The 15,530-nt window shown below is 44.2% G+C and overlaps 2 protein-coding genes across 2 annotated transcripts in view; both read left to right on the plus strand.

Moving 5' to 3' along the window:
* The first annotated feature begins 555 nt into the window (after positions 1-555).
* LOC135705553 (uncharacterized) lies at positions 556-5,751 on the plus strand. The gene has a single exon (XM_065227327.1). The coding sequence runs from the start codon at positions 556-558 to the stop codon at positions 5,749-5,751; it is 5,196 nt and encodes a 1,731-aa protein (XP_065083399.1).
* A 1,470-nt stretch (positions 5,752-7,221) lies between these two features.
* The window catches only part of LOC135705577 (sodium-independent sulfate anion transporter-like), a 31,226-nt gene continuing 22,917 nt past the window's right edge, over positions 7,222-15,530 (plus strand). The window contains exon 1 of the mRNA XM_065227350.1: positions 7,222-7,629. Coding sequence (XP_065083422.1) covers positions 7,341-7,629 — 289 coding nt within the window. The 5' untranslated portion in view covers positions 7,222-7,340. The remainder of the gene's footprint in view (positions 7,630-15,530) is intronic.

Below are 15,530 nucleotides of genomic sequence, written 5' to 3' on the forward strand. Positions count from 1 at the left end.
GCTGCTATGAGTCGAAAGGCAGCCAATTTCCAGTTGACTGACAACTTCTGTAGTTCCGTTTCAGCAGATTTCCGCAGTCAAAGGATGGCACATGTTATTCAGATCATCATGGAAACGCAATTTATGGAGAAGGCTGGTCTGTTTTTATTCAGAACATGACGCAACATTTTAAGAGTCGAATTTGACGGCTTTCAGTGCTTCATGGACCGCATTAACTTCATTCTTCTCAGTAGGCTGTTCTCTTGTTGTTTATCAGTTCAGCCGGAGCTCCCATGAAGTTCTGGAATTGGATTCCTGTTCTAGTATCGAAGCACCCCCCGACTTTGCGAGCGCCGTATTTTTACCTTCGGGTTGAACCAATTTTCTATTTCCGGAAAAAAGAATTTGAAATGTCAAGTGAGTTTAGTTTTGTTTCATTCGTCCAGAATAATAAACGTGTTTTGAAATCGTAGTAAAAAAATAAGTATATTTTCGATTTCCGAAAGGCAGTCCAAGCTTTAAATCAGCAAAAGTACAGTTCGCTAATACCCAAACATTGGTCCTTCTAACCGGATAATGTCGGACCTGCAAAAGCTGATTAGCCGGAGGAACGCCCTCATGGCTCAAATCAATGAAGAGCTTTCAGTCGCGGACAACATCAAAGAGCGGAATCCGTCCCAAAGTGAGGTTAGGGACCGACTGAATCAGCTAAACGAGCTTGCTGCTAGTTTTCGGGAAACGCAGAGCTCCATCGAGGAGAAACAGGAGGACCCAGTAGCCACCGCATCGGTGCATTCGGTCAGGGAGGAGTTTTTCGGAATGTTCTACAGAGTGAAGGATATTTTCGAAAGTCATCTGGATGAGGTTGGATCTTCCGTGAGTCAGCAAACTGTTGCCAATACGGCCGATTGGAAGGAGGCACTTCATCTGCTCATCGAGACGCAGAGGAAGCTATTGTTGGATCAGGCGATGACAGCAAAAACCGTCGAAAATCTGTCGAAGTTTCCGATAGCTGCAATCAAACTTCCCGACGGAGAACAGGTGTCGAATGCTGCACCCCAGTTGAATGTTCGGTTGCCTGCCATTCAGATTCAGCCATTCAATGGTGAACGTAAACAGTGGATGACGTTTAAGGACCTCTACGTGTCAACAATCCACAATCGGGCTGACATTACAGATGCGCTCAAAATGCAATACCTCTTTTCCTATCTGGATGGAGACGCCAAACGCTTAGTCAACAAGTTCCCTATCTCGGGTGTGAATTACGATAAAGCGTGGGAGACACTGGTCAACCACTACGATAAAAAGCGTTTCACAGTGTTCTCGTTGGTTCACGAATTCATGGCCCAACCGACCGTAACTCCAGCATCGCCGCAGTCGTTGAGCAGACTAGTTACAACATCGGACGAGATTGTGCAACAGCTGGATGCTTTGGGGCAGGAGTTCAAAAGCCGAGATCCGTGGCTAATCCATCTCATCCTGGAGAAGCTGGACAAGGACACACGAGCCAGTTGGTCTCAAGAAGTAGTGGAGATTGAGAACCCAACATTCGAGGAACTGCTGGAGTTTCTCAAAAAGCGCTGTGAGGTGATCGAAACTTGTTCTGCGTTCGTGAAGAAACCAGTGAATGAACCGAAGAAGGAAGTACAAAGATCGGTGCCAATCTCGACGAAGCTGAAGACGCTGTATACGTCAACAACGGACAAAAAGTGCGCGAAGTGCTCCAGTGAGCACAATACGTATCAGTGTGAAGAATTCAAAAATATGAGTGTGAAGGACAGACGTGAACTAGTGCAAAAGGCCAAACTGTGTTTCAATTGCTTACGGCCATTCCATTCGGTGAAGTCGTGTACGTCGAAGTCTGTGTGCCACAACTCCGACTGCAAGCAACGGCACCATACGCTGCTGTGTCCTGTGGTGAAGAAGGCTGAACAACCGGAAGCAGAACAACAAGAAGATTCGGCGGTGGCCCCTGCAAAGGAAGAAAGTGCCATTGTCTCACTGGCGGCGGAAGTTCCGGAGAACAAGCAAAAATCTATCCCGTTGCTGCCAACGGCTGTTGTCAAGGTGCAAAAGGTGGATGGCGATTTTATGACAGCGAGAGTTCTCATCGATTCCGGTTCTCAAGCGTCGTTGGTGACAGAATCCTGTGTCCGGAAATTGCAACTACCACGACGGAACGGCAAGCTAGTAGTCAACGGTCTGGGTCAACAAGAGGTCGGAACGACACGCGGTGTGGTGACATTGCGCCTTGCATCTCGGTTCAAGGACACCCTAGTCTTGAACATTGAGGCCTACGTTCTTGGCAAACTGACTACCACAATACCGTCTCAGCCGTTCGATGTGGATAACATGAAGCTTCTAAATCAACTGGACGGGTTGGCGGATCCGGAATTCAATCAACCAGGCGTGATAGACATCATTCTGGGAGCAGACGTTTTTCTTGCACTCTTGGAGGGAGATCAAGTCAAAAACGAGAGCGGCCAAACAGTGGCCCAACGGACGATTTTCGGATGGATCGTAGCAGGCCGCTACGACGCTGCAGCTGTCATTCAATGCAACCACGCAATTCTCAGCCTGCACGTCGAAATGGATTTGAACCGCACCTTGCAGCAATTTTGGGAACAGGAGGAAATGTTCAAGCCACCATCGCTTACTCCTTCTGAGCAACTGGTTACTGATTATTTCAGTTCAACCCTGACACGAGATGATACTGGACGCTTCATTGTCAGACTACCCTTTGATAATTCGAAGCCAGCGCTTGGCGATTCTCTCGCTGTGGCCACGAAACGGCTCACATGTATCGAAAGACGATTTCATCTGGATGCGGAGTTCAAGAATCAATACACTAACTTCATGCGTGAATATTTGGAGCTCGGACATATGGAGGAGGTTCCGGTAGCCGAAGTTCAGAAGGTTAGCGGTGAGTGCTACTATTTGCCGCACCACGCCGTAATCAAGGAAGACAGCTCAACAACAAAACTGCGCGTTGTTTTTGACGCGTCTTGTGTGTCATCATCTGGAGTTTCGCTCAATGACAGATTGTTGGCCGGACCAAACAATAACGCTGATATCTTCACAGTTTCGTTGCGGTTCCGTTCACATCGTGTGGCTTTCCGTGCGGATGTTGCCAAATTTTACCGTCAAGTACTGGTACATCCAGCGGACCGTGACTATCTTCGTATCGTCTTCCGTGAAGAACCCGATCAGCCGTTGAAGCACTATCGCCTTTGTACAGTGACGTACGGAACGAAAACAGCCCCGTATTTGGCAATCGAGGCCATGAGAGAATCAGCTAAGCCGTACGAAACCGTTTATCCGGAAGCAGTGAAGCGGATCAAGCTTGACTTTTACGTCGACGACTTCCTGTCCGGAGCAGACGACGAGGAACAAGCAATCCGCCTGAAGCAGCAGGTGGTCGAAATCTTATCTTCAGCCGGGTTTGAACTAAGGAAGTGGTCGTCTAATTGTGAGAATCTTTTATCCAACCACTCTTCGGACGAAGCACAACCCGTACATATGAAGCTTTCGGATTACAACGAGGCAGTGAAGGCACTGGGCATCCTGTGGTATCCGTCTCGAGATGAATATGGATTCAAGGTTAGTTTTTCCCCGCACAGTGTCAACACTAAGCGCCAGATGATATCAGATTCGTCCAGATTATTCGATCCGTTCGGATGGTTGGCTCCTGTAATAGTCAAAATCAAAATTCTCTATCAACACCTCTGGCTTTTCGACATCGCCTGGGACGACCCGTTGCCGTCAGCCGTCGAGCAAGAATGGCAAGCAGTGAAGCAAAATCTTCATCTACTCGAGTCCATCCGAATTCCACGGTGTATTTTTCCAAGCCGGGACCGTGTGCAGTTACATGGTTTTTCGGACGCCTCCGAACAGGCATACGCTGCGGTGGTGTACGCGAGAACAGTCGATGATCAAGGCAACGTTTCGGTGGTACTCATTGCGGCTAAATCTCGGGTGGCGCCAATCAAGCAAGTGTCACTACCTCGTCTAGAGTTGAACGGAGCGCTGCTACTCACAGAGTTGATGCGTCGGATTACTGAAGCCTTGCCACACCAGCAGATCGAACACTGGGCATGGACAGATTCGAGCATCGTTCTGCAATGGCTGTCTTCGCATCCCCGAAGGTGGAAGACATTTGTAGGAAACCGGACATCTGCAATTTTGGATTACCTGCCACGAAGCTGCTGGAATCACGTTTCTAGCAAGGATAACCCTGCAGACGTTGCATCGCGTGGACTATCACCAGATGAACTTGTCAACAATCAGCTATGGTTTCAAGGAGCACCGTGGCTGAAAGAAGATGAATCGGGTTGGAAGCGAAGCCCAGCACCACAAGTTGTCGACGAAGATTCGTTGGAGGTCAAACCGATCAAATCGTTGTGTACACTGACGACGAAAATAATCAACTATGAGGTTGAAAAGCAGCTAATCGTTAATTGTTCCAGCTTTTCACTTTTGGTTCGTTCCTTGGCATGCGTGTACCGTGTGATCTACAACTTCAAATCCGTCGTACTCAAGCAAGGCACCAGCGAGCGACACATTGGAGAGCTGACTTTGGACGAGCTATATCAAGCTAAGATACATCTGTTGCAAGCTGTGCAGCACGAGGTATACGGCCAAGAGTTAGATTTGCTGCGGAAGGGTAAGTGTCTCCAACCTAAGCATATCCTTTCGGCATTGCATCCCTTTTTGGATTCAGAGGGAACCTTGCGTGTGGGCGGCCGTCTACATAATTCGGCCCAGCCATACGAAGTAAAACATCCAATAATCCTTCCACAAAATCATCGAGTTACGGAGCTACTAGTGCGCGATCTGCATTTGCGCAACCTTCACGCAGGATCGTCTCTTCTGACTGCAATTGTCCGTCAACAGTATTGGATAGTTGGTTGCCAGACGGTAGTTCGGAAAGTAGTGCAGGGATGTATGCGATGTGTGCGACTCAAAGGCAAGACTGCTGGTCAATTCATGGGAACCCTTCCACCGGCAAGAGTGCTAGCCACAAGAGCCTTTTCACATGTCGGCATAGACTATGCCGGTCCTTTGAAACTGAAGGCAACATGCATACGAGGAATTAAGATCACCAAGGGGTACATTGTGGTGTTTGTGTGCCTCTCAACTCGAGCAGTTCATCTCGAGGTAGCAAGCGATCTCTCATCGAACACGTTCCTTGGGTCTCTGAAGAGATTCATATCCCGGCGTGGTTACCCTATCGAAATTCGATCGGACAATGGCACCAATTTCATTGGCGCCGATCGTATACTGCAGCAATTCATCGAACAGATTATGTCAAACAGTAAGGATGCCAGCCGTTATCTTTCTAATTTGGGAATCAAGTGGGTCTTTAACCCCCCATCGGCGCCGCACATGGGCGGTATTTGGGAGGCTGCGGTACGCAGTGTCAAGAAGCATCTGGTGGCAGAGTTGGGAGAAGGAGCAATTACGTTTGAGGATGTGTCTACAGTGCTGTGCCAGATTGAATCATGCCTCAACTCGCGGCCTTTGTGCCCCTTGTCCAGTGACCCTGACTGCGCCGAGGCACTGACACCTGGTCATTTTTTGATCGGGCAGCCTATGAACCTGGTTCCAGAACCCAACATGAAGCATCTACCGTCTAACCGCCTAGATCGGTGGCAAGAAATGCAGAGGCATACCGTGAATATTTGGAACAGATGGAAGGACGAATACTTAGCAAGCTTGCAACTGCGTAGTAAGTGGCGTACTTCTCAACCAAATATCAACGTGGGTGAATAAGTGCTAGTCAAAAACGATAACGCACCACCAGCACAGTGGGAATTAGCCAGAGTGGAAATGATTCATCCAGACGCATCAGGAGTGGTTCGGGTGGTGACCTTGCGCCGTGGCTCAACTGTGTACCAACGACCGATCCATAAGTTATGTGTGCTGCCGTCTGATTGAAGCCACTTGTGGCTTCAAGGCGGGGAGGATGTTCCAGTATCGAAGCACCCCCCGACTTTGCGAGCGCCGTATTTTTACCTTCGGGTTGAACCAATTTTCTATTTCCGGAAAAAAGAATTTGAAATGTCAAGTGAGTTTAGTTTTGTTTCATTCGTCCAGAATAATAAACGTGTTTTGAAATCGTAGTAAAAAAATAAGTATATTTTCGATTTCCGAAAGGCAGTCCAAGCTTTAAATCAGCAAAAGTACAGTTCGCTAATACCCAAACAATTCCTTTTCCCTTCCGTCGTCAGTTCGTTGGGCCGTGGAACCAGAAGAAGTTGTTTATCGCCGTTATAAAACTACGATAAATCAGAGTTGTCAGCTGTTGAATTGTTACTTGGGTGATAAACTATACTATTTAATTCGAGCTCTAGAAAACATTAAGAAGCTCAATATTTAAATTTTATGACTATAAGCGAAAACATTACTGGGTACTTATTTTTAGCGCAAGAGTCCAATCAGGTACGAAATCCGCAAAATTATCCAATCGGTTATCTATATGCACCTGTAATTAATGCCTACCATTAGCATAACGGGAATCGATTTTTCTAGGTAAATATAAAACTGCCCACCAAGGTGTAGTCCATTACTGAAATTATGAGAAGAATGTTGAACATCTTCCCAGAATGACAAAGCAAAAAAAAAGTGGAGCTCAAGGGACATCTGCAACTTAAGTCGATACGCCAAAATTAAAGAGGCAGATAAGGGTCATCAATCGAAAAGATAAGTAAATGGCACAGGTAAGAGAACGGTGGAGGCCAATTCAATTCCCTAAATTGAACTAATACACTTTAGAGAACACATGTGTGTTTGTCTCTCACATCCGCTAATGCGTTATCAACTGAACTTGTAATAGGTCTTGTTCTTTTGCTCGCATTCAATGACATCTCCTCGAGTATTATTTAATTAGTGTAGTATTACCCTTAATGCAAATAAACGTCTCCACCGTGCTGTCACAGTCCGGTAACGAGCGATGAGCAGCACAAGGGACTTGGTAGGTTTAGTTTGGGATTTTATCTCGTTGATACCGAGTGGTTGCGATGAAGACCTGTAGAGTTTTATACACAATTCGCCGTTGGTAGTCGAGCCGGTTAGGTCGGCTACTATCAATTCACAATTAGATTAGACACAGTGAGGAGATGGATTCTCCACCCTAAACTGGCTTTATCTCGTGTGTCCGCTGAGACGATTGGGATAATTGTTTTACAACATTCTTTGTGGCCTGTTTTTACGAAGATAGACAAACCTTCCTAGGTTTAACAACACCGTAGTTAGAAGTGAGTGCTGCGTTCCCTAGCAGAAGATTAGTACCGGCAGCAAGGTTGTGATAACTGCACATGAATTTTCGACGCTGGTCGTCTTCTCGGGAAAGCGTGTGAAAGATGAGTACCATACAGGAGGAAGAATTGAAGGAACTCCGGGACGAGAAGCGGAATTCAACCAAATATGACAATCGGAAATCTGCAGCGTCTTGCGGGATCGATTGCATTGGACGGCACCTTCGGCAACGGATCAATATTCTGAACTGGATTGGGACCTACGACCGAGAAGATGGGATATCAGATGTTATCGCGGGTGTTACCCTTGGATTGACCATCATCCCGCAGAGTATTGCGTATGCGGCCCTTGCCGGATTGCCGTCGCAATATGGGCTGTATGCTGCGTACATGGGTGAGTTTTTTTTAAGGGAAAGGTGGTAGCTACATATTTGTTTGCGAAATGTGTAACTGTTTGGTTTAGTAGCGGTAGCCCCGAGATTATCTTGGATTTGTAGTTGATAACGAAACCAACGTTGGATTCAGCTGAAAGTGCTCATCGTGACGATTTATGGGTTTGAGAACAGCTTTGCATCACACTCATGTCATGAATATCCCAAAGTTTACGCAGTGCTTTCAAGGAAATAAAATATCCAAACACATTCCAACTGGCGAAGACCCCCTGCAATGAGATAAAGTTCTTGAAGCTGCAAAAAAACACACCCAAGAAACACCAACAGCGCTGCTGATTCAAAACATGATTAGACTTCATGCGACGAAGAGCCCCAAGAAATTAATTGTTCTTACAATCATTCATATTTTTCGGAAATGATAAGTGATGAAAAAAAATTCGCTCTACAGTGCTCAAACGGTTTCAAATCGAATCTTGATCTGGAACTTTGAACTTGTTTGCTAATAAACTGACTTGGCACAAACCATTTGAAGATTATATAGAAATTACGATAGGAGATTTCTGCATTGATGTTCAGGAGGTTAAGCCCTTTTGAATTGACACGGAATTCTGCTTCATGTGCCGGTTCGGATGTTTACTGGTTGTGTACGACTTGTGTCCTTCCCTGGCAAGGATGTTCCGCACCGTTTGAAAGTTGACGTTGTACCTTCTGGCCACATCTTGGATCGAAAGACCAGGGTTGGCTTTAACGCACCTCAACACCTTGCTGCGCAGCTGATAATCCCTGGTTCCAGTTTTTTCGTAGCTCTGCTGATTCCTTTTCACACTCAGGGTTTCCTTGTAGGTTTTGAGCACTCGACAAACTGTTGTTTTTGGCATCTTCAGCACTTTAGCTAGCGTGGAACCGGACTACTCCGGATTTTCCAGGTGTTTGTGAACAATATTTTTCTTCTTTCGAGAGTTCCATTTGACGTTATTTCTGAACGCGATCGACTACTTTGATCAAACCTGTGCCAGTTGTTTTCTATAGAAGTGTAAACAAACCACTGTCAAAGATTTTCGATTCCCAACACTAGAGGCGTGCTAGCGGCGTCAGCCTTTACTTCATTCATTACTACTAATGGATTAATGAGAAAATGTTTTAGTATGCTAAGATGCCCTGAAAGATTGCCTGCAAGAAAGACGTTGGAACTGGTTCCAACCCCGATAATAAACGAATTCGCTATAAGTGTTGGATGCTTATCTGGTTGATGTGGTAGAAAATCCCGATCTGCCTGACCAAATACTCAAAATCGATACTCGTCGAAGCAATCCCGTCCCATTGCTTGACAAACTGCCGTTAAATGGTACTGCGAACCGAGCTCTGAATTACCACGGCGCCGTTCTGCTGACGGGGGACATCCATCCTCGCTTTTGGTGCTTTTGTTGGGCCTTTCGGATGGTCGTGATTCGGTTCAATTTTTGCTATACACCACCGAGATTTTGCTGCGGCTGTCGACCGAAGTCTCCAGGAGAAAGTCGACGAAGAGAATCTGTCAGCTTGATTTGTGCTTCGTCTTCCTAACGGATTTTCACCTCGGTTTCGTCCGGTAGATCGTTGATGGGTTTGAAGTTCAAGCGAGGATCGCACTCATCGGAAACAGCAGCGACTTCATCGTCATCCTCCTCTTCGATTTCGGCAGTGGCAGCGGGAGCACTGATGCTCTGGCTGAACATTCCACGGGTGAATGGTTTGCAGCGTTGCCTTCGGAGCTGGAATTGGATGTTAATCGGTTGTTGCCCCACCGGAAGATATTTTCTAAACCGGAAACTGTGGCGGCGGGTGCCGTTGGAGGGGCCATGGTTGAAATATTGCTCAGTCGAAAGAGGATCAGAGTTAGTTAGTACCACATTGGCTGGTGATGCCTGTTCGAATAGGACTGCTGTTACTACTGGAGAAATCTAAGATGATGGGATCGCTGCATTATAGGTGGAATTTCAGATGTTTAGAAGAATATTGGAGAGCTTTTTTGATCAGAGATGATCCTTTCGGAGTGACGACTGGGACTGGTTGCTGAGGAGGAAGAACAACCCTTAAAACTGGTTGGAAGTGTAGGTTGTTATTGGTAGTAAACAGGCACCGGCACAGGTTCTTCGAAAGGCTCAGAATACACTTGGGATTACTTTATTTCCTAACAAAACAGACGTCTAATCTGAGACGTACATATAGGGGAAATGTAGGTAATGCCGGCCTATATGTCCCTAATTTGGGCTCGTCGCTAAAAGTCTGCTATTTATCAATTTTATCTAGATGAACGCGTCATTAGGACGGTACTAATGGATATTTTTGGTCGCTATTGAAAATTTAGTCGATTGCTGGATTTATGTATGGGCCCAAATTAGGGACATGTAGGCCGACATTACCTACATTTCCCCTATGCTTAAAAAGAGTAAACAGAGTAGGCAGAGAAAATATTGAGGTACATTGAGTTATTCGCGAGTTACTCGCTGCAAAAAAGCAACTCAGAGTAATTCTGTCTCACCCCTTGCGTTGACCAACGTATTTTTCGTCAGCGAATTAAACATGTTTTGCTTTAAATTTGTTAATTTGTGTGCTGAAATTTAGTTTTAAGTGTTCATAAAGTTATCGTTTACTGATATATCGTGTTTGTCTGTATTTGCCTTGAGTGACTCGGTTAACCTTGAATCTAACCTAAAAAATCTACGATGCAGCTTCAGTTTCATTGTTCGGTGTCGATTTTCATTGCCTCCCGGGAGCCCAGTTCTCCGAGTTTGGATGCCAGACTTTCGACGTGTAGTTCTATTGAGAGGTTCGTCACCGTGGGCGAGTTTGAAACCGGTCCGGTTCGTGAATTAGCCCGGGAACGTGCTGATAATGTGTCCGTCGCGAGTTTTGGTGGTGACGCGGTGGCCGACGTTGCCGTGAATCAGCAAGTTTTCCGCTTGCAAAAGTGCTCGGCTGCTGGTCTCTCGCCGGTGTCGGAGATTGCAAGCAATATGAAAGATGCCTCGCTGGGTGGTAGCTGGTAGCCACGAAACGTTCCTGAGGAAAGCACTAGACTCGAAGCTCCTCCCAGATGACCATGGCAATGCAAGACAATTTGTGTTCGTTGAAGGAAGTATTTCGACAAAGGCCCGGGGCAAGACAGCTGCTAATCATGAGCAATTTCGGAGCTGCTTTTGATGCACCTAGAGTAACTTACATTGCTCAGTGAGAAAGATCACTGTAATTTGCTTTCTCACGCTTCACAGCAACCTATGAAGACGCACCTTCATGCGGAGCAGAAAAGTTGCTGTCAATCAAAACAACAATAAAAAAACATGTTTACAGAACTCAATAGCTCTGCGAAACTCGGAGACACTTAAATTGATTGATTTGATTATGCTGCATCATCTCTGCTTGATAATCTTCATTCAAACCTTACCAACTTTGAACGTGAACGAAACCTATTGCTGCCTAGCTGCCTTACACTTACCAAGGGCGAATGCTTGTCCGGCTTGATATGGCGGAAAAACTCGATCTGCCTGACAAAATACTCAAAATCCGGCAAATTACGTACCCCGCACGTATTACAACCCAACAAACAATTTGAGTTGATTAAGAGCTGAATAAGCCATTTTTTAGCTGACGAAGTTCAGTTTTCTCTGAATAAGCTCTTATTCAACATTGAACGTTTGTTGGGAATACTCGTCGAAGCAATCCCATGGCAAACTGCCGCTGGATGAAATTGCGAAACGAGCTCTAAATTACCACTGTGCCGTTCTAGTAACGGTGGACACCCGAGCAAAGTTAGAGATCAAATTGAAATCAGAATTTGCTGTTATGATGTAACTTATTTTGAATACTCCATTTGATCTCATTTTGGTTGACTTAACGGTTAACACAGCAAAAATGAGAGCAAAATTTTACACTGTTGAATTAAATGGAAAACTAATTCTGCTCTCAATGAAATCAATTTGATTACTGATTTTGCATTCATAATATTTGACTGAATACGGGCCTGTAGTAAATGGTTAGCATCCATGCTTCTTACGCTGAACGATTTGAGTTCAAATGTCACCTCGGGCTAGTCACGAATGACCTAAAATGTGTTAAACAAAACAAATAAACAATAATCGTTAGTTCAACGACAGATGAACTTACAAATTTTAAACAAGAAATTAACAGCAGAATTTCAAGTTAAGTTGTTAAGTTTAATAAGTATTGACTGCATAATGAACGCACAATATGATATCAGACTTCTGTCGCGACAATTGAAGTCAAAATGAGTTTTCATTATGATACGAACTGCAAACTTTAATATCGATTTGCTTTCATTTTGTTAACCGACTTTGCTCGGGCATCCATCCTTCCTCTTTTGGTGCTTCTGCTGTGCCTTCCGGATGATCCTGATACGGTACCGTTTCTGCGATACACCACCGTGATTTTGCTACGGCCGTCCACGGCAGTCTCCTTTAAAGTAGAACATCACTACATACGTGTGTTCTTCGGTTTCTCGTTGGCTAAGTCCATAGCGGCAGCGCTGACGATATCGAGTGATTGGTAGCGATCTTGTGAACTTAATCACGTCTCATGACGGTCCTGGTCTTAACATGGCCGTGGGAATGAAAAGAGAAACTCGACGAAGATTATCTGTCAGCTTGCTGTGTTCTTCGTCTTCCTGACCGGTTTTCACTTCGATTTCGTCCGGTTGAGAAACGAGAATCGCACTCGCCGGAAACATTGGTAGCGGTTACTTCAACGTCCTCCTCCTCTTCGGCTTGGGAAATGACGGCGGCTACTCTGGCTGAACATTCCGCGGGGGTAATGGTTGGTAGCGTTGCCGTCGGAGCTGGAATTGGGTGTTAATCGATTGTTGCCCCACCGGGGAGATGTTTTCTAAATCGGAAACTGTAGCGGCGGATTTTATTGGAGGGGCCACGGTTGGAATATTGCTCACCACGCTATGCTTGATGTGCTGTGATGGAATCTTCACGCTGTAGCTAACTTGCATCGTGCTACCGAGAAGGGGATCGGAGTTAGTTATTACCATTTTCAATGGGACTGCTCTTACGACTACTGGATGATCTTTTTTAAGTGACAACTGGGACTGGCTGCTGAGAAGAAAGAACAGCTGCTGAAAGCTGGCTGGAACTGTAAGTTCTTGCTGGTAGTAAACAGCCACCAGCACAGGTTCTTCCATAATATTCAAGCTATTCGAAAGCCTCAGGATACACTTGGGATTACTTTGTTTACAAACAAAACTGACGTCTAATATGAGAAGCCTATTCTTAAAGAGATTAAACGGAGTAAGCAGAGAAAAAAAAATATCGATGAACGTTGAATAAATATTGAGGTACATTGAGTTACTCGCGAGTTACTCGCTGCAAAAAAGCAACTTAGAGTAAACCTGTCTCACGAGGTGGAGGTGAATCACGAAATGAGATACAAAGTGTAGAGAAAAACAGAAATAAGGAGCCCATGGATTAGAATAATATGGTGAGACCAGTCCAAATACTTTTTACAATAAAAAAAAAACATAAAACAGCAAAAAAGGTTATCTTCCATTTAATTCCACTTAATTAATTTTCGTATCCATGACAGATACGTATTTCGACTACAATGTGCAGTCTTCTTCTTCTTCTTTCCTTTATTTAACGTCGGTCTCTGTTCCGCAATCTAGTGCCAATCACCGACGGACATCGATTGCCATCCATTGACGGCAATCGAATGTGCAGGAAGGCAGCTTCCACACCTGCGTAGGATATCGCACCCATTCATCAAATCAAACACACATGGGCCGGGGCCAACGACTTTACTTCCCTTCCGAAGGAAGACGTGACCAGAGATTTTTATGCCTCAGAAAAATCCCACCGACCTCGGCTGGGATTGAACCCAGACCCATCGGGGTGTTAGAAAGCAGTCACGCTTACCACTACACCACCGGCGCCGGCTATGTGCAGTCGTACGTATATGTCATGGATACCAAAATTAATTAAGTTGAATTAAATGGAAGATAACCTTTTTTGCTGTTTTATTTAAGCATTCCGCTAACAACCCAATTTCATTACTTAAAAAAAAACATAAACTAAATAGGGGAAATGGATGTAACGTCGGTCTAAATGCCCCTAATTTGGGTCCATACATAAATTCAGCAATCGACTAAATTTTCAATAGCGTCCAAAAATATCCATTTGTACCGTCCCAATGACGCGTTCATCTAGATAAAATTGATAAATAGCAGATTTTTAGCGATGGGCCTAATCTTAGATCCATAGGCCAACACTAGAGCCATTTCCCCTACGTGCCAGGATACAATTTACATATTTTGAAACTGGAAGTGTGTGTGTAATACTAATATCCAATTGATAGAGGTTATACATACATGCGGGCACATAACATATGTGAAACTTCATCCAAAATAACTGACTAAAAGTTGGCCCCTTTTTTGTATTGCCTTAGTGGTATAGTTGGCCATCGATCTGTCAAAATAAATTTTTCATGATAGCGACACTGAGCGTTCACAAGGACCAATGTTGAAAACGTAAACAATGGCTTCTTTCGTAAATTTCTCGTAGTTCAAACTCAATCTATGTAAGCCACTAATTCTATCAGATAGGGGGACTCTAATTCTACATAATCATCGTGGTGGTTTACTTGAGTGGTTTTTCATTCTCGAGAAATTTGCCGAAATAGTAATTGTTTACATTTGCGACATTTGCTCTTTTGAAAGAGAAGCAGATATATGGTTGCATGCTCAGTAAGCATTGACGACGGAATTTACCATAGAAGTAAAGAGTTACAGAGTGGCCGAAAAAGCGATTTGTATATTATCAAGGTAATGCGGTTATTCTCTTTTCGACTTACTCTACACACTATTTTTATATCGCTTTATATTGCCGAGCTGTAAAACCAGCAATTCTTCCAGCAAAATGCTTTCGCTGAACGACCAGTAAATTGACTCTACGTAAAAGTGACAGCTATTTACTGGATATCCAGCAAATTAGAGTGGCAATGATATTGCTGAAAGACAATATCATATACAAATCAGATACAAAACAATTGAACCGGGATTGGAGTTCAAACTGATATAAAACTCAATTGTATTTGGTATTTTATTACATGCATGGAAATTTCATATATCAATCACATTGATTGTTCACTTTGAGGCGTTGAATAAATTTCATAGTGATTCATAATTTCGTTGGATCTATTGACGGTTCTTAAACTCATTTAATGTTAAATCCGGCAATCCTTGCAGCTACAGATAAACAGAGAATCGATGTTATCCATAGTAAATATTGAGTTAACTATACATTTGTGAATATTCGACTTATATTTTACATGTAATTCATTATTAGTGGCTATCTTCAATAGCAAAACAGAATACGCGGGAGAGTGAACGATGATGATTTTGACGTTTCATACAAATTATTGAGCATCCAGCAAAATACCTCAAATTACTGAACATGCAGTAAGATTTAGTTTTGCTGGAAGCCATTCAGCAACTTGTTTTGCTGGAACTCGATTCCAAAATTTGGTGTGTACAGGGGGATTATCAAAGAATTTTTTAACTAGTATTTTCAAGTCGGTCAGAAACGAATCAAAATCGTTATTAACCAGTAATATTTTTTACTGTGCTTTTAGTAAGTCAACTTATGAATGTTATGATTTCAGCACGAAATATTCTGCTGATGGATATTAACGTTTACATTTGTTACCCAACGGTAACTTAATTTAGTTTTGCATATGGTATGGTATTGTAGGACGACCAAATTGTAGATAGCCAAGGGTCAATTTGAATAAAACTGCAGTCGGCCCAAACACAGTATGCGTTTACTGGTGGGGAATATTAGCAACGTAGTGAAGCTGGTGTCGATCGTGGGTGGAACTGGAGCGAGTGGAAAAAACGAAGAATGGATTG

Source organism: Ochlerotatus camptorhynchus, unplaced genomic scaffold (genome assembly GCF_037179485.1).
Source record: "Ochlerotatus camptorhynchus isolate MF236.1 unplaced genomic scaffold, CSIRO-AGI_Acam_v1.1 ptg000268l, whole genome shotgun sequence".
NCBI lineage: Eukaryota > Metazoa > Arthropoda > Insecta > Diptera > Culicidae > Ochlerotatus > Ochlerotatus camptorhynchus.

Excerpts from the sequence above, each read along its gene's own strand:
- LOC135705553 (XM_065227327.1), top strand. The coding sequence starts at position 556 with ATGTCGGACCTGCAAAAGCTGATTAGCCGGAGGAACGCCCTCATGGCT.